General features: G+C 42.7%; 1 protein-coding gene and 1 pseudogene across 1 annotated transcript in view; one reads left to right on the top strand and one right to left on the bottom strand.

Moving 5' to 3' along the window:
• Mecp2 (methyl-CpG binding protein 2) overlaps positions 1–6,790 on the bottom strand; it is a 72,518-nt gene extending 65,728 nt beyond the window's left edge. Inside the window, exon 1 of the mRNA XM_057759115.1 lies at positions 6,669–6,790. Within this exon, the coding sequence (XP_057615098.1) occupies positions 6,669–6,730 (62 nt within the window). The 5' untranslated portion in view covers positions 6,731–6,790. The remainder of the gene's footprint in view (positions 1–6,668) is intronic.
• A 3,111-nt stretch (positions 6,791–9,901) lies between these two features.
• LOC130867457 (non-POU domain-containing octamer-binding protein-like) lies at positions 9,902–11,707 on the top strand (annotated as a pseudogene).
• Positions 11,708–19,563: the final 7,856 nt, after the last annotated feature.

Here is a 19,563-nt window from a genome sequence, read left to right as displayed (position 1 = left end):
TTCTCTATATTTCTTTGTAGAAATGTGTAGTGTCATTATTACCTTTTTCATAAAGGCATTTGCAAACTGAGAAAAATACTATAAAAAAAACCACAGACCACTCCCAGTTCAACATCTACCAGAAGAAACCCATCTTTGCTGCTATTACATTTAGTCTGCAGAATTCCTGAGACAAAGCACCAGCCATATAACTCCCACCAGCATAAATATGTGGAACACAAAGAACAGTCAGTCAGGTCTGGAGCATGCCCTATCATAGTAAGTAGAATGACAACTAAAGTCACAGGAACAAGAGCAGAGCCAAACCTGGGACCTGGAGGCAGTGCTAAGGTCTTCATTTACTTCTATTCTCCTGCACCTAAAACTAACTCCCCCAGATAAATAGGCTATTGAGTATGAGGTAATGTGTATGTACACAATAGCTTTATGAAGTGTAATAAATACTAGATACACAGAAAAGGCTACTTGGGGGTCTGGGCTGAAATCACAATGCAGCATGTGTGAACAGTCAACATTTTCTTTTGTAGAAAGTGGGAAAAATTTAAATGGAATTATCTGTTTTGTCTCATAGAAATTCAGGTGACAAAAATAGCAAATGTGGAATAACCACTGATTTAAAAAAAAAAAAAAGCTTGAGGTATCTGTGCCTGATAATGGACGAGAAATTACAGAACAATTCATTCTAACAAAACTAAAGTCAACACAATGGTACCACAGTGCAGCAGGTCTGTCACCTAAATATTAGGTCTACAATTACTTGGCTCTCCAACTTTTCCAAAAGCACTTATTCTGCTCTAGAATCACAAGAGCTGCACGTATATCTGAGTGCACTCCATCACAGGAGCACGGAAAGCAAGCACCATTAGCTACAGTTTCCACTGTTCTGTGACACTTTCAGAAGGGTACCCTTCTAGGAGACCAAATACCAGTTCCTGTATCTGAAAATGCAGTACACCACCAGTAAGTCATTTAGCCCAAACCAAAGCAAAGAAATCATGCTGAAGACCACTAGGTAAGAGCAGCAGCATAGGTGAAGAGCTCAGGACAAGCGCTCTCCTGCTTCAAGGTGAACTGAAGCTGCAGATCACCAGTTCCAGCTCTAATCTGACACCCACCCCCAGATAACATTGTGACTACCAAGTAACTCTACCCAGACTGAACTGACCTTTCAGGGCTCAGGGAAGTGACTTTTTTTTATTATATGGCACAGTTTGGCCCAGTTATGTTTTTCATCTTTGGGGTACTTTTATACTGTCCAAGAGTAGTATATCTTTTTTTCCTTTTTTTTGTTTTGTTTTAAAAACAGATGGCCAAACCAGGACATATACTAAAAAAAAAAAAAGGAAGGTTACTTACCTGAGCCCTAACATCCCAGCTACCATGGAATCCTGTTGGAGCTGGTCTACAGAAGCAAGGTGTATTCTGGGGAGTCACATGTCACATCAAAGCAGGAACTGGTGAGTCTGTATTTTTATGGAGCCTAAAACAAAGAAAATTGTAAGTTGAAAGTCCCCATTGAGCTGCACTTTTTTCCCAAGGCTTTTGGGACATTTTGAAGATTATCACAGACAAAGTACTATGTTACTTCCCAGCTCATCTAGTTAGAAGCAAAGAATAAACTGCAAATTACTGCCACGTGACAAAGAATGCTAAAATAAAAACACGATTTATGCATGTCAGAATCAACACTATCAAAGGTCTTGACACCTCTGGGGAACACTTTGAAACTACAATGCATACCACAAGTGGTGATTTCTGGTATTTCTTCTACCACATCATACAGGAAAAGTCAAGGATAGAATATGTTCAAGAGTTTAGGCAACATCAGAACATCACCACAAAAACAACCACACCAAATCCAAAAGCCAAGTCTCTCTTCTGCTTTCAGCAGTCAAAGCTGCAAGGAACTGTTCTACTATCACACAATTTCACCTTGAGATAAAAGACAAAAAGCACCAGGAGAGCCAAAATAGACAAGTCCATCTCTAACTAATTACCAATTACTTTAAGCCTCTCAAATCAGTAACTCTCAATGTCTATAACACATTGTATTAATGGGTCTTTTGACTTTTTTGTTATTTTTCTTAATTTTTTTGAGATTTTATTTATTGCTATTTTATATGTATGAGCATTTCTCTAAACGCATGTCTGTGTACCACCACCTGCATGAAGTGCTTGCTGAAGCCAGTAGAGGCCATCCTATCCCCTGGGACTGGAGTTATAGTGAGCCTCTATGAAGGTAGTAGAAATTGAACCTAGGTCTTCTGTTAGAGTAGCCAGTGTTCTTAACCGCTGAGCCATTTCTCCAGTCCCCGTTGTTGCTTTTTTAGGCAGTTCTGTTATATAGTTCAGGGTGTCCTCAAACTCAGATCTTCCTGCTTCAGCCTGTCTTGTTTTTGAACACATGTTCAAATAAGGATGTTGCCATCAAGAAAAACCATCATTTCCTAGTTAAAACCTATATTGTGCCATATTAGCTAACAGATACCTTGCTCTTCCAGCAAAGATATCACTAATAGAAAAGCTTACATCATACAACTTAAGACTAGTCACTCATGGAGTCAAATCCAGATGAAGGGCAACAGCAACCAAGTCCTTGGCAGCTGACTACCAGTTCCCTAGATGATGCCTATAGTTATCTTTTAAAGCTCAGTAAAACCTCTTAATTCCCATAATTTCCTTAAGTCATAGAATTAAGTCATGGAACACTTTGAAATCCCAAAGTTAATATTTTTTGAATACCCGCCTAATAAAAATCAAATCAATACCTTGTTTAGGAGGGCCTGCAAAGTCACAAGTTCTCAAGAACAGTTTTACCTACAATTTTATTCATGTTTTTTTTTTTCCCGGTAGTGTTGGAACTGAAATCAGTGACCTCCAGGTGCAAAGCAAACACTTTACTACTGACAAAGCCATGTTTCATTAGGAGCTGAGATAAGCTTTATTCTAAGCTCTTAAAAAGTTTGAGATCTTTAACTTAAGGTTTCACAGGAAAAAAAGTTAAAAATGAGTATAATTAGGTGAAAATCCAACAAAAATGTTCATGCTATAATACCTCCATCCAAGATAAGCACATTTTTACCAAGGCTTGGTCAATAACAAGAGTCCAGACATCCATAGTACTGGCAAAGAGGTAGCACATGCTAGCAGAGTGCCAAGAAGAAGGTTAAAACGCCAATATTTACTCTGGTCATACTGCCCCCTTTAACATGGGAATAGGCATGTCTGCCTTCTCTCAAAGTCTTGCTATCACTCAGTCATCCCATATACTAATCAAGTATTTAAGCCATCACACACAAATCAAAGTTTCAATGGAAAATGTTACTTGAAAGATAAAAGCAGGAAAAATTGTGGAAACGAGAAGAGCACACACATCTTCTGTATAAGTAAGCCCCAGAAGAAGGGAACCATTGACATTAGTCCTTCCTGAAATGACAAGTAGGCAGTGCTCTGATTGGATTACAGCAGAGTGACCACAAAAGGCTGTGATGGGCACTGTTCTCTACCCAACAAAAATAGTTTCTGTCAGCCTAGTCTGCACAGGTGTTACCAAATCCAAATCAGGTGATGAAAATGAGGTACTTTGCCACTTCCCTGGAATTCTCCAGTAGAGGCTGTGCTTAAAACATTGGCTACTACAAATGTCATTGTCCACGATTCTCTGTTTCCCAGAGGTAACTTAAACAGCCTGGTGATAAACTGTTCTTAGCCAATTAAAAGATTATTACTGACAGTCACCTTTAGGAAACATAAAAGGTTCCAGGATACACAGTTTACCATGCAAACAAGTTAACAAGTTTACCACTGCTGTTCTTTATTCTAGGTTAAAGAAACAAACTTCTCAGGAGTGCTTGGGTGGAGTTGGGGCACTGGTACATGGGACTGTAGTCGGTTTTTCTTTCAAACTCCATAGCTTTGCCTCCCTGCCCCCAGTAGATTAGGCCTCATAGAAGCAGATCAGGCAGAGGGAACAACTCTATCTGGAAAATATAAACACAGATTGCAAAAATGGATCATAACCTTCCAAAATTGTTGTGGTCTATGTGGTGCCCCAGATGTACCTCAGGATTCAAACAGCATGAAAGAAAGAGTAGAAAGCTAGGATGTAGCTCAGTGGTTGGGTGATTGCCTAGCATGCACAAGGTCCTGGGTTTGACTACCAGTACAATAATAACAAAAAAGAAAAAATTCTCAGAATACAACTGACTACATGATGCTTTCTTCCTAAGTGAAACAAGGAAATAGAAATATGTGATAGATCAATGTTAGCAAGAAAGCCATACAGATTCTTCAAACTCTTAGGATACACAAACTCAACTCTCAAGGACACACTAACATCAGATGTCACCAGGCACTTTGGAAAGAAACTGTATTCTGGAAGTTGCTTACACTGTTTGGAGAGCTAGAGGTACAACAAATAGCTAGCTGGAAGGGCACCTGAAAAAAGCACACACGTTGCAGAATATGAAAATAAACTAAAGATTCCAACTCTTGAGTTCAAGCTCAAATGTACAAACCTTAGAATCTTTGACAAGCAAGGCTTGTGTGTGTTTGTGAAACTGAATGAGCTCTGTTGATCAGCTGCTCAGCTGCCCTGCCATGAATGGGTCATGTGCATCAACTCATTTTAGATCATTTGTATTTCTAAACTGTTTGGATTCTTTAAGGTTCTGACATATCTAGGTAAATAAATAAAAGCAAGTGTTTCCTAAGCTTTCTGCATAAGATCTGAAGTTAAAAACAAACAAAACCAAAAGCCCATAAATAAATGTATTTTTCCAAATCCTTGTGGAAATTCCCCAAAGGCCTAAACAATCCAGACTTTATCTTTTTATAGAGATCCGGCATATTTCAAAGGACCCCAGAGGTCAGCTTAATCATGTTATTAATTGAAACTGATATTCACATCACAATTCCAATCACGAATTCAAAATTCTCTTCTACAGTAATAATTACCTATTAGTACAATTTTACTACCCAGGCCCAAATTGGCTTCATTTATATAGCATAATAAAATACTTAGAACTTGTGAGAGTTCTACAACATTTCAGCCACCTAGCACTATAAATTAGTCCATTATGTTTCATGATCACCATCAACCATCCTGTATTTGATCCTGTCGTCTCACTGTTTGGGGTAATGATTCCCAACACTGGAGACAACATGCAAATGGCTCAACAGAGTCCATTTGTGTTCCTGGAAAAATAACCAGAAGCACCTTTCTGCCTGACCATGAGTCAGGAATATCAATTTTGTGGTGGAGCCCATTTTTGCTGTGATCAACCCATACCCAAACACACAAGGAACTAGCACAGAGTTACTCCTAGCAAGCTTTACCATTCAGGGGTCCATACGTAGCAATGTCATACAGTCTTTCTGGTGAGAGCAATCTTTTTAGACTCCATAATGACTTTAAACCGTCAGTGCAAAAACCTCAGAAATATTGTCAAATAAAAGTCACCTGTGTTTTATTTTAAGTGATTTGACTATAATCAAACTAAAGAGAATGAACTTTCAAAGATAATCTACAGGAGTTACAATGATGTGATGAACTTGCCCCATCTGGTACTGGCGATCGTGAACGCTCCAGGACGAAGAAAGTCCGTAACATACAATGTCCCATTCCACTTATGTAACTGGATGATCGCTGGCGAAGGAGGGGGGTGGGGTGGGAAGACGCTCATATTCCGAAGCCACAGCACAGCACCCCCAAAGAACCAGAGCACCCTGAGGGCATGGTCTCAGGAAGAGCTTCAGGTGCTGAGGAACACACAGTCCCCTTCCCACGGTCCCTGATGAGAACTATAACCATCTCTTTAGATGAGTTGTGGGACCCAGAACATAATGTCTAGTCCTTTATGTGGGTGGACAATAACCCCCACCTACTTGTTCCTGCCAAATGGGGAATGGAACTAGAGAACCGAGTCGTTTACAGTGGGGGCAAAAAGTCATGGAATGGGTGAGGAGGAGGGGGGAGCAAAGCCTGGAGATGGGGTAAGAGCTCAGAAGCCCTTGTGGCGCACTCTCCCAACGGAAGGTGGACTGCGCACGCGCGGTGTGTGTGTGTGTGTGTGTGTGTGTGTGCGCGCGCGTGTGCGCGCGCGCATGTGTGTGCGCGTGTGTGTAAGAGAGAGAGAGAGACAGAGACAGAGGGAGGGAGAGAGGGAGAGAGGGAGGGGGAGAGTGAGAGGGAGGGAGTGAATATGTGCGTGTGTGTTGGAGGGGGAGCAAGTAACGGGAGGGGGTGCGCGAGGGAGAGGGGACAGCGTGATCCAGGGAGAGGCCGGGACCGCGGGCGCGCGACGTTGCCGCGGCCCAAAGCCCCAAGAAGGGCAGGAGCGCGCGCAGCCCCAACTGGCGAAGCCCAGCCGACAAGGGCGCCTGCACGGCCGAGGCCCAGGATGCGCACAGAGGGGGCGGGCAGCGGGAGGGCGTCATTCGAAGGTGGCTCCAGGGAGATCGCGCTGAGGACGGTCGCTTGCGACTGAGGGTGACGAGTGGAGAAGAAAGCCGCCACCGGTGGCAGAGGGAGGGGGAGGGTAGAGAGGAGGGACGCCATCCGCCAGCCTTGTCGCCCGACCCCGCGGGCCCCTCCCGCGCCACGTCCCGCCCCTACCTCCCGCCCCCCGGCAAGGGTCCCCGCCCGCGGCCTTGGCGGTCCCACTCACAGTCTCTCCTCCTCGCCTCCTCCTCCTCCGCTCGGCGCGGCGGCGGCGGCGGCGGCGGCCATTTTCCGAACGGCTTTTACCACAGCCCTCTCTCCGAGAGGAGGGAGCGCGCGCGCAACCGATGCCGGGACCCCGCACGGCCGACGTCGCGCCCCGCCCTCCCGGCCAGCTTTAGTGCTGTTGCACCTGCGCGCCCGTGCCCCACCTCCGGCGCCTCGTCAAGCCTACGCTCCATTGGCTGTGGCGCCCAGTCTGGGGCGGAGCCTTAGACGTGACGTCCCCAATTGGCAGGAGTTCCTGTCTGTTTAGTCCAGGGAAAAGGGGGCGGACCCCATTCAGTCCTGATTGGTGGCAATCGACTGTCATTTGGGGAAAAGAGGCGGCAAGGGCACAGAGGGGATGGTTTTGTGGGCGGCATTTCAATGCTAAGGTTTAATGGAGCCCCTGTGGATGCTGTCGCGTAAGAAAACCTAGGCTCTCGGTGCCTATTAGCGCCACCCTGCTGAGCAGTTGACCCTCTATCCGCAAGCACATCCGCATCTGGTATGCTGCAATAAGCATTTGACTGCACCAGCATTTTCTTAGTATCATTTTCAGTAGAAGCAGCAAAGTTGCCTGCTGAGAAGCCTGACATTGTTCCAAGCAAAGGGACTTATTTTAAGGGGCCTACCCATTGTATTAGTTCACTTCATTTCTAGATGTCACGCTCTTAGGGCGGGCAGTAAACTCAACATATCAAACCCTGGTCTTTGCAGACTTCTACGGTACGAAGATGGAACATGCCAAGCCCATATGAGATCTATCATTGTTGGATCAGATGGTTAGCACTGTTTTTGGGATCTGAGACCCAGCAATCTGAATTTAAGAGCATGATGGAAGGTTTAGGTAGTAGGGAGTCAGGTAAGAGTGTCAAAGCAATCTTACCCTGATATCAGTTATCATCCAAAACTCCTTGTGCTAATCTTATGCTCAACAAGAGACTTTCTAATTCAAATTTGGGTCCCCCCTCCATTCATTTACTTGCTAGGCACTGTTTTAGTACTGAACAAGGAGACAAACTAGAATCACGGTAAGGAAGAGTCAGACTAAACATACAAGTAAATAGAACTTAAATTTTTTTTTTGTTTGTTTTTTTTGTTTTTCAAGACAGGGTTTCTCTGTGGTTTTGGAGCCTGTCCTCCTGGAACTAGCTCTGTAGACCAGGCTGGTCTCGAACTCACAGAGATCCGCCTGCCTCTGCCTCCCAAGTGCTGGGATTAAAGGCGTGAGCCACCACCGCCCGGCAGAACTTAAATTTTTACATAGAAATAAAGACTCTGAAATAGATAAGGCAAGTATGATAGGAGTGCTATTTAGAAATCCTCTGGTTTTCGCCTTCATGCCTCCCCCCAATATGGGTAACTGGGGAAAACATTCTAGGCAAGTTTAAAGACCCTAAGGAAGGACTGCCTGACTTATCAAGGAGGCCAGTGTGACTGAAGAGAGATAAATGGTAGCCTGAGCTACTAAGAGAACTGGGTGACTATTTTGAGATGAGAAGCCCTTGATAGATATTTGAATCAGTAGCTGACATCATGAAACCTATGTTGCAGGTGGAGAATGGAGAACTGGATGATGGCTGAGTTTGGGGCAGGATCTCCCAAGTGAATTTTTTTTTTTTTCCACAATGGAGAAAACTAGAGGATTCTCAGCAATTACATGGTCACTCAAAATCATCTGTAATTTTAGTCTTAAGGGATCCGATGCCCTCTTCTGACTACCATGAGCACCACGCACACAGGCAAAACACCCATGCACACAAAATAGTAAAATAGATAAATGTAAAAAAATTTAAGTGGGTGTGATCACAGGGTGGTACAGACTGTTTGTCTGTGTATGACTGTGATATGTATATAAATTATCAACATGTTTGTTGGTGTGAGAGCGTGCAGGTATTTGCATATGCAGAGGCCAGAGGAGGATGCAGGGTGTCCTGCGCTATCACTTTCTGCTTGTTTCTTTGAGAAAATGTCTCCACTGAAATTGGAAGTACACTGACAGCCGACAAGTTCCAGAAATCCTCCTATCTCTGCTCCCCACAATACTAGGGGTTCATGTTTATGTGTGGCCACCTGGATTTTTAATTTATGTATTTATGTTATATGAGCGCTCTGGCTGCATGTACATCTGCAGGCCAGAAGAGGGCATCAGATCTCATTACAGATGGTTGTGAGTCACTATGTGGTTGCTAGGAATTGAACTCAGGACCTCTGAAAGAGCTGCCAGTGCTCTTAACTTCTGAGCCATCTCTTCAGCCTGAGATTTCTAAAAACAACTTTATGAGTAAACTTATAAACATAGTTAAAATGATAGAAAGGTACAGCTTGCCAAACTAACTATAGAAATAAATAGTCTGGATAGAGTTTTATAACCTTGAAGAAAGTATGTTTAATACCCTCCTTCCAAAAACAATCAACAAAAAATAAAACAGGCTGGATGCTTTGCCAGATAAATCCTACCAAATGTTTAATGGGTAAGCAGATTGGATCATGTATTGAAAAGTAAGAACTTTGGTCACATTTATTTTATTAAAATGAAATAATTACTATAATAACAAACTGAGAAATATATAACATAAGTTATGAAAATAAATGTGAAAGTTTATTTTCTGGACAAACTGAATCCAGAAGTATATGGTTACATATCATTGAGTAGTTTCTTAAAGATTTATTTTTACATTTGTGTGTGTGTGTGTGTGTGTGTGTGAGAGAGAGAGAGAGAGAGAGAGAGAGAGAGAGAGAGAGAGAGGTGTGCAGGTGCCTGCAGAGACCAGAAGATGGCATTAGACCTCTGCAGGTGAGTTACAAACAGTTATGAGTCACTGAACATGAGTGCTAGGATCCAAACATGGGTCCTCTGCAAGAAAAACAAGCATTCTTAACTGCTGAGCCTTCTCTCAAAACCCCACCATGTTGAGCTTTATTCTAAGAAAACAAGTATGCTTTAAAATTAGAAATCAATTACAATTTTAAGAACAAATTATGTACTTATCCCAATACATGCAACAAAAAGCATTTGATAAAATTCAATACCTACTTATGATTTTAAATACACCATAAAGAACTATAACCAGAACTCAGGTCGGTGGAGGCCATTACTCTGAGCAAAAAACTGTGGGCAGAGGAAGTGGAGGTTAGGGAGGACTAGGAGACAGATACTTTGCTGTGTTCAAATTGAAGTCAAGAGTCCAAAAAATGCATAGCAATAAAACGTTTTACTTGGAGAAGCAGAACCATACTCCAAGGAAGCATCATCAACAGACCAGCAACAGCAGCAGCAGCAGCAACAGCCACCCCACCAATACCTGTAAATGGACAATAAGCCAGCAGACAACATGAAGGCTTAACTATTGGCCAGAAGAATTTTAGGAAACCGGGAGAGACCTTCACCTGGCATAGCTGTCTCTTTGTGGGCAATCTTTACCTGATGTCTCCTAGGAGAAAATGAGGAAACTTTTTGTTTTGGAAGCAGGCAAAGTTTTTGTTCTTAAGGATAAAGGCTTTGCCTTTATTTGCTTGGAAACACGACCCGCAGTGAAAATTGCCAAAGTGGAGCTGGACAATATGCCACTCCATGGAAAGCAGGAGTGCATGCGCTTTGCCTGTCATAGTACATCCCTTACAGTCCACAGCCTTCCTCAGTATGTATCCAAGGAACTGCTGGAAAAAAAACTTTTTCGTGTTTGGCCAAGTGGAGAGGGCTGTGGTCATTGTGGATGACTGAGGAGGGCCTTCAGGGAAAAGCATTGTTGAGTTCACAGGGAAGCCAGCTGCTGGGAAAGCTCTGGATAGACACAGTGAAGGCTCCTTCTTGCTAACCACATTTCCTTGGCCTATGACTGTGGAGCCTGTGGGCCAGTTAGATGATGAAGAGGCACTTGTAGCGAATCTGGTTATAAAAAAAAAAAAAAAAAAAAAAACCCAGCACTTTCACAAGGAGAGAGACCAGCCACCCAGATATCACCCGCAGGAAGACACTCATTAAGATGGAGAAGCAACAGCTGCATCAAGTGCAGCCAAACATCAGAGAGGCTTGTGAGATGCTGAATATGGAGATGAAGGCAGGACACCAGGAGCACCAGGTTGTGCTAATGAGGCAGGGTTTGATGAGGTGTCAAGAAGAGCTTTAGAGAATGGAGGAACTGTGTAACCAAGAGGTTCAGAAACAAAAGCAGCTAGAGCTCAGGCAGAAGATGACTTCAGGCACCTTGAGGAAGAAATACAGCATCAACAAGAAGAAATTATGTGGTGACAGCAGGAAGGATTTAAAGGAAACCTTCCCTGATGTAAGAGAACAAGAGATATGGATGGGCCAAAGGGCATAAACAATGGAGGCACTGCTCATGTGCCAACTGGTACCCCAACTCCTCCAGGACCTGCCATTATGATGTCAGATGAAGCCCTGGGATTGACCCCACCAACAACTGAATGCTTTGGCCAAGCTGCCACTGTTAAGATTCCAGCCACACAGCGGTGACAGCACTTCCAGGTTCCAGGGCCACACATGTGCAGACAAGCGCTCAGGCAAAATACTTAGCCGCCCCAGGGACCTTAAAAGGCCCTGCATGACCTACGTGCAGCATGATGCAGTTATATAAGCCCTTGAGCGCATGTGTGAGTTCCGTCATCTGTGCATGACATAGTTACATCAACACTCTGTGTGCATGTGCCTTTAAAAGCTGGATGTGCAACCTTCAAGTTCTCTTTTCTCCACACTGATGTCCCCAGGCCTGTTCACATGTCTCCTCTAATAAACTCTTAAGTGGGTTTGTTGTGTGCTTCATGCTTTGTTCTCACCCATGCCAGGTAATTTCAGCCACAAATCAAGGAATTGGTGGAACTCCCCCTGCATTCAACTGTCCAGTTCCTGGAAATGAATTTGCTCCAAATAAAATACTAAATAAAGTTGCAGTGTTTAGTTTTCTGCAACCCTTTAAAAAGGGCCATTTTTGGACTAGCCAGAAATCTACCTGGAAAAATGTTAGGAGTTCTTCCCAATAGATAAGTCTTCCCTGTCTGTAGTACTCTAGGAAGTACGCTTGGCGGTAGAGGGCAAGGTAGGGGTGGTTTTTTAACAAATCAAAGTCTGTGGTATATTGCTTTATCAAGTCTGTCTGGTGTATCCTGAAATATATCGATTATTGAGGGCCTGGAGAAGCATGGCAAAATGGACTCAGAGCTCCATTAATCTTTTTTTTTTTTAAAATAATTTCTTTATTTAATCTTTGGGAATTTCACATCATGCACCCCAATTCTGCTCACCTCCTAGGTCCTCATATTCTTCCCTCACCCCTGCAGAACCCCTAAAAGAAAGTTTTAAAATTTAAAAAGTCAAACCAAAGCAAAACAAAGCAAGGAAGCAAGCAAACAAACAAAAACAAAACAAACCTCTTCGCTTCTCTATCTTTCCTGCCTCTCCAACACCTCCTCATTCATTCTGGTGGCACTGGGAGCCACATGTGTTACTCAGTATACCCTTTTGTCCAATCAGCTTTATTTGCAAAAGTTTATTGCAATAAGTCACTGGTCTGGTTCAAGGCCTCTAGTACACCATTAGTTCACTGGGTCCCCACCAAAACTCCTCTTGGATATCCCATGGCCACCCCAAGTAATGGAGATCCTGCAGGTATCATTCCACAAGACCAGTCCCTTCATGAGCTCCAGCAGGTCCTAGATTGGGTATGTTAGGGTGGGCCAGCCCAAAGCCCAGCTGGGGGCCTGGGTGGTAGCTGGAGCGCCATTAATCTTGATCATTCCTGTTTTCTTTCTTTTCTTCTTTGTCCATCACGTTTTAATTACTTTTATTAATTAATTTAATTAATTACGTTAATATCCTAGAGACACTGCCATATGTACCACAAAACTTAAACATCCTCCAGTGACCTAGCTCAGTTCCTCCATTCACTCCCAGGTAAGAATTCAGAAAAATGTCCACAGAGGCTATAGTATACATACAGATCTGTTTGGTTGAAAGTGTCACTTCAGCTCCCTGGCACCCCTTTATTCAAAGAGTCTGGAATGTTTGGTTGGGGGCTTCACCCCAGCCCCTGGCATCCATTTTGGAAAGTTGGGTGGAAAGTTCCATTTTAAAGACCCCTCCCCTGGGAGTTGCCTCAGTTCAAACTCCACCTCTGAGAAACCCACCAAACGGTGACCCCTCCCCAGGGAGAGTCAAGACCACTCGCACAGGCTATCTAAACTGCCCCCCAGAGAACGAACACGTGGTTGTTCTGGTTCACCTTTTCCCTCTCCGTGTTTTCCTGGAGGGCCACCTGGGAGAGCTGGCATCCATTAAACCTGGGCTTCTTTTAATTTGTTTTGATTTGGTCTGATTTGGATTACTGAATCAGCGGAGAGACTTGTTGAGCCAAAAAAAAAAAAAAAAAAAAAACCAACAACCAACTTAACAAAATCTGTTATATCTCATATATGACCCTTTCAAGTCCTAAGGAAGAGATTTTATCTTGGATGTTTTCTTTTAGTTTTTATTGTTAATTAAATATATCTATTTATTTTACATCCTGACTGCAGTTTCCTCCCTCCTCTCCTCCCATTCCCTCCCCCAACCTCCCCTCAGTCCCCCCACCCACTGCCCCAATCCTGAACTCAGAAGTTCAGAAAGGGGCAGGCCTCCATAGGTATCAACAAAGCATGGCATATCAAATTGCAGTAAGACTAAGCACCTCCCCTTGTATTAAGACTGGGCAAGGCAACCCAGTATGAGAAGCTGGGTCCCAAAAGCCAGTCAAAGCTTTTGGGACAAAAGGATGCTCAATCGTGCCACAAGGACATGTGCTCAACTATGTTCATAGCAGCTTTGTTCGTCATAGCCAGAACCTGGAAACAATCTAAATGCCCCTCGACCAAAGAATGGATGAGGAAAATGTGGTACATTCACACAATGGAGTAATACACAGCAGAAAAAAAATGACAGCTTGAATATTGCAGGAAAATGGATGGAGCTAGAAAACACTATTTTACTATTTTAAGTGAGATAACCCAGGCACAGAAAGACAATTATCACATGTACTCACTCATAGGTGGTTTTTAAACATAAAACAAAAAAGCCAGCCTTCAAACCACAATTCCAGAGAACTTAGACAACAATAAGGACACTAAGAGAGACTTACATAGATCTAATCTTCATGGGAAGTAGAAAGTAGAAAAAGACAAGATCTCCTGAGTAAACTGGGAGCATGGGGACCTTGGGGGAGGGTTGAAGGGGGAGGGAGAGGCAGGGAAGGGAGCAGAGAAAAATGTAGAGCTCAATAAATATCAATTAAAATAATGTACAATAATAATGTTAATTAAAATTTATTCTTTAAAAAAAAGCATTAGGGACATTCCCTGTTCCCACTGTCAGGATTCCCACAATTAGATCAAGCCATACAAGCCATATATATGTAGAGGGCTAGTTTGGTCCCATGCAGGCTTCCTGTTGTTGGTTCAGACTCTGTGAGCTCCTATGAGCCCAGGTTAGTAGATTCTGTGGGTTTTCTTGTGATGTCCTGTAACACCCGATTCTGTGTTACCCCCTTGGTACAGTTCGTGCGCCACTGTACCCCACTGTACCGTACGCGAGTCGGGCAAGGGCCTGGAGATTGAAAGAACACACAAAGAGACCTGGGTCATTCAAAAGGAGATCAACCAAATGCCATTTATTCAACCTTGGGGAAATCCTTATATACTTCGCTGCTGCACAAGGATTTCCGCCCAGGCAGGTGGGAAATTACCACACCAAAGATGGAGTAAACAATGTCCTACAGCTAATCACCAGGCAGGGCAGAGGGAGCACAGGAACAAACACAATGTTTTAGTTAGCTGACCAGAAACTGTCCTCAAGGAACAAGGGTAGACCCGGGCCCTACACTGTCCTTGACCCTTCTGGCTCCTACAATTCTTCCTCCCTATCTTCAGCAGGATTCCCTAAGCTCAGCCTAATGTTTGGCTGTGGGTCTGCATCTGTTTCCATCAGGTACTGGATGAAGGCTCTCTGAGGAGAACTGGGGTAGTCACCAATCTATGAGTATAGCAGAATATGGTTAGGCATCATTACATTGATTTTTTTTCCTCTGGTCATGTTTGGTTCTATCCTAGGTCTATAGACCATCCAGTCTCTGGGTCCTGGCCCTCCAGGTAGTATCAGGAGTGGGCTCACTCTCATGGCCTGGATCTCAGGCTAGAACAGTCATTGGTTGGCTACTCCCACAATCTCTGTGCCACCCTTACCCCAGCACATCCCATAGGCAGGACAGACTGTAGGTCAAAGATTGTGTGGCTGTATTGGTGTCCCATGACCTCCACTGGAATTCACTATTGTTAGGAGTCTAAGCTGGGCTTATCCTCATAGATTGCTGGTAGTTTCCCTTGGACAAGGTTTCTACCATACCCCAAAATGTGCTCCCTTTCCAGTCATCTCTTTTAGTACTCTCTCTCCTCCCAACCAGATTACTCATGTTCCCATGAGATCTCTTCTATTTCCCCTTCCCAGGGAGATCCTTGTGTTGACCTCTGGACCTTCCTTGTTACCTAGCATCTCTGGGTCTGTAGATAGTAGCATGGTTATCCTTTACTTTACAGCTAAATCCACTTATAAGTGAGTGTATACCATGTTTGCCTTCCTGGGTCTGAGTTACTGTTGTCTGTGTTACCCTTTTGGCTTTTGGGGGAGCTAACCACTCACCTCTGAACCAAATCACACATGGAATCTTATTCTTAGTTATCAATACCTGGCCTTAGCTCAGCTTGTTTCTTGCCAGTTTTTCTTAAATTATCACATCTATCTTTTGCCTCTGGGCCTCTTCCTTTTCTTACTTCTCTATGTCTTACTTTCCTTCTTATTCCATGGCTGGTTGTGTTGCTGGGTGACTGGCCCCTGGTGTCTTCCTCTCCTTTGTTCTCTCGTTGTTTACTCATTTTCCTCATTTCTTCTTCTATTTATACTCTCTTCTCCGCCAATGCCACCAATCCTTCCTCCTGCCTTTCTATTGGCCATTTACCTCTTTATTAGGACCACCAGGTGTTTTAGACAGGCAAAAAAAAAAAAAAAACACATCTTCACAGAGTTAAACAAATGCAGCATCAGCAAAAGCAACACACATTAAAATAATACTCCCCAATAGGTTACCTCACTCAGGATGTTTTTTTCTAGTTCTATCCATTTGCCTTCAAATTTCAGAATGTCATTGTATTTAGCAGCTAACAATACTTAATTGTGTAAATGCACCATATTTTCTTTATCCATTCTTTGGTTGAGGGGAGTCTAAATTGTTTTCAGATTCTGGCTATTGTGAATAAAACATAGTTGAGCAAGTGTCCTTGTATGATTGCACATTCTTTGGGTATATTGTTGGTGGAGCGGCGGGGCTGCATCCCTGGCACCCAGCCACCCGCATGGCTAGCTTATGCCCCGAAATAACAACACACAAACTGTATTCTTTTAAACACTGCTTGGCCCATTATATCTAGCCTCTTCTCGGCTAACTCTCGCACCTGGACTAGACCATTTCTTTTTTTTTTTTTTTTTTTTTTTTAAGATTTATTTATTTTTATTATGTATACAACATTCTGCCTCGATGTATGCCCGCACGCCTGAGGAGGGCGCCAAATCTCAGCACAGATGGTTGTGAGCCACCATGTGGTCGCTGGGAATTGAACTCAGGACCTCTGGAAGAGCAGCCAGTGCTCTTAACCTCTGAGCCATCTCTCCAGCCCTAGACCATTTCTAATAATGTGTGTAGCACCCCAAGGTGCGCTTACCGGGAAGATTCTAGCCTACGTCCATCCTGGGTTGGAGCTTCATCGCGTCTGCCTCAGAGAGGAGAGCTATCGAGTCTGAGCTCACTTCCTCTTCCTCCCAGCATTCTGTTCTGTTTACTCCACCCACCTATGTTCTAACCTATGAGGGCCAAGCAGTTTCTTTATTTTTTAACCAATGACCTTCCTCCATCAGTATATGCCCAAGGGTGGTATCGCTGGGTCTTGAGGTAGATTGATTCCCAATTTTCTGATAAACCACCATATTGATTTCCAATGTGGCTGTAAAAGTTTGCACTCCTACCAACAATGAAGGAGTGTTCTCTACTCCACATCCTCCAAGATAGGCAGTCACTAGTGTTTTTGATCTTAGCCATTCTGACAAGTGTAAGATGGTATCTCAGAGTCATTTTGATTTTCATTTCCCTGATGGCTAAGGATGTCGAACATTTCTTTAAGTGTTTCTCTGCCATTTGAGAGTCTTCTGCTGAGAATTCTGTTTAGATCTGTACCCCATTTTAAAATTGGATTATTTAGTCTGTTGATGTCTGGTTTCTTGAGTTCTTTATATATTTGGAAAATTAGTGCTCTGTCAGATGTGGGCTTGTTGAAGATCTTTTCCCATTCTGTAGGCTGACATTTTGTCCTATTAACAGTGTCCTTTGTCTTACAGAAGCTTTTCATTTTCATGAGGGTCTATTTATTAATTATTGACCTTAGAATCTGTGCTACCAGTATTCTATTCAAGAAGTTGTCTCCTGTGTTAATACATTCAAGGCTATTTTCCACTTTTTCTCCTATCAGGTTCAGTGTAACTTGATTTATGTTGAGGTCTTTGATCTACTTGGACTTGAGTTTTGTGCAGGGTGATAAATATGGATCAATCTGTGTTCTTCTAAATGCTGAAATCCAGTGATACCAACACTATTTATTGAAGATGCTTTCTTTATTTCATTGTATATTTTTGGCTTCTTTGTCAAAAATCTGGTGTCTATAGGTGTGTGGATTTATGCCTGGATCTTCAATTCAATTCCATTGATCCATCTGTCTGTTTTTATGTCAATACCAGGCTGTTTTTATTACTGTAACTCTGTAGTAAAGCTTAAAATCAGGGATAGTAATACCCCCAGAAGTTCTTTTATTGTACATAATTGTTTTTAGCTATCCTGGGACTTTTCATTTTCCATTTGAAGTTGAGTAATGTTCTTTCAAGGTCTCTAAGGAATTGTGTTGGAATTTCAATAGGGATTTCATTGAATCTGTAGATTGCTTTTAGTAAGATGACCATTTTTACTATGTTAATCTTACCTGTTGCAAGGAGAGGGCCCACTTGTTCATCCTGGCTGCCCAGCTAGCTTAACCCCCAAATAACCACACAGAAATTGTATTAATTAAATCACTGCTTGGCCCATTAGCTCTAGTCTCTTATTGGCTAACTCTCACATCTTGATTTAACCCATTTTTATTAACTGGTATATTCCATGTGGCAGTGGCTTACCAGGAAAGATTCGGCATGTCTGTCTCCAGTGACTCCATGGCATTCCTCTCCCTGACTCTACCTCCTTTTTCCCAGCATGCCATTTAGTTTTCCCCACCTACTTAAGTTTTGCCCTATCAACAGGCCCAAAGCAGTTTCTTTATTAACCAATTAAAGCAACACAAAGACAGAGGAACCTCCTACACCACCTAACAATGCATGAGAGATCTTTCCATCTTCTGATATATGCTCCAATTTCTTTACCCAAAGACTTGAAGTTCTTGTTATATGGGTCTTTCACTTGCTTGGTTAGAGTTACCACCAAGATATTTTATAGTATTTGTGGCTATTGTGAAGGGTGTTGTTGCTCTGATTTCTTTTTCAGTCCATTTATCATTTATATATAAGGGGGCTACTGGCTATTTTTTTTTAAAAAAGTTAATCTTGGATCCAATTACTTCACTAAATATGTTAATCAGTTGTTGGAATTCCCTGGTAGAATTTTTGGTGTCACTTATGTATACTATCATATCACCTGCAAACAACAATACTTTAAATTCTTCCTTTCCAGCTTTTTGGCCCCTTGATCTCCTCTTGTTGTCTTATTACTCTAGCTAGAACTTTGAGTGCTATATTGAATAGATATGGAGCATGGACAGCCTTGCCTTGTGGAATTGCTTTAATTTTCTCTCCATTTAAGTGATTGTTGTTGGGTTTTCTTTTACTCTGGTCCCACATTGGTACGCCAAAATTTGTTGTTTGTTTTCACTCTTTGCTTTTTTGCTCTTTTACTCTTTTGGGGGGCCCATCACTCAGCTCCCAAATAAATCATGCCAAGTCTTAATATTACTTATAAATACCCAAGCTTAGCTTGGATTGTTTCTTGTTAGCTTTTCTTTTTTTTTTTTTAATATTTATTTATTATGTATACAATATTCTGTCTGTGTGTCTACAGCCAGAAGAGGGCATCAGATCTCATTTCAGATGGTTGTGAGCCACCATGTGGTTGCTGGGAATTGAACTCAGGACCTTTGGAAGAGCAGGCAGTGCTCTTAACCTCTGAGCCATCTCTCCAGCCCCCTTGTTAGCTTTTCTTAATTTATCCTGTGTACCTTTTGCCTGTGGGCTTTTACCTTTGTCTATTTCTGTATATATTTTCTTCCCTCTTATTCTGTGTCTGGCTGTCTGACTGTGTGACTGGTCCATGGAGTCTACTTCTCCTCCTTTTCTCGTTTCTTGATCTCTCTTGCTTCCCCAGATTTCTCTTCCTCTTTTATTATCTCTGGCTGCCAGTCCTGCCTATCCTTTCTCCTGTCTTGCTATTGGCCATTCATCTCTTTATTAGAGTATCAAGTGTTGTAGACAGGCAAAGTAACACAGCTTTACAGAGTTAAATGTAGAAGTAGGAGCGGCAGGTTGCTTCCCACCACCCGGATAGCTTTACCCAAAATAATTATATGGAAACTGTATTCTTTTAAACACTGCCTGGCCCATTAGTTTTAGCCTCTTATTGGCTAATTCTCACATCTTGATTAACCCATTTCTAATAATCTGTGTAGCACCACGAGGTGGTAGCTTACCAGGAAGGATCTTAACCTGCGTCCATCTTGGAGAGGAGAGCTAT

The sequence above is a fragment of the Chionomys nivalis genome, chromosome X, assembly GCF_950005125.1.
Source record: "Chionomys nivalis chromosome X, mChiNiv1.1, whole genome shotgun sequence".
In the NCBI taxonomy this organism is placed as follows: domain Eukaryota; kingdom Metazoa; phylum Chordata; class Mammalia; order Rodentia; family Cricetidae; genus Chionomys; species Chionomys nivalis.
The sequence above is the reverse complement of the archived record's forward strand: the minus strand, read 5'-3'. Positions and strand labels throughout refer to the sequence as shown.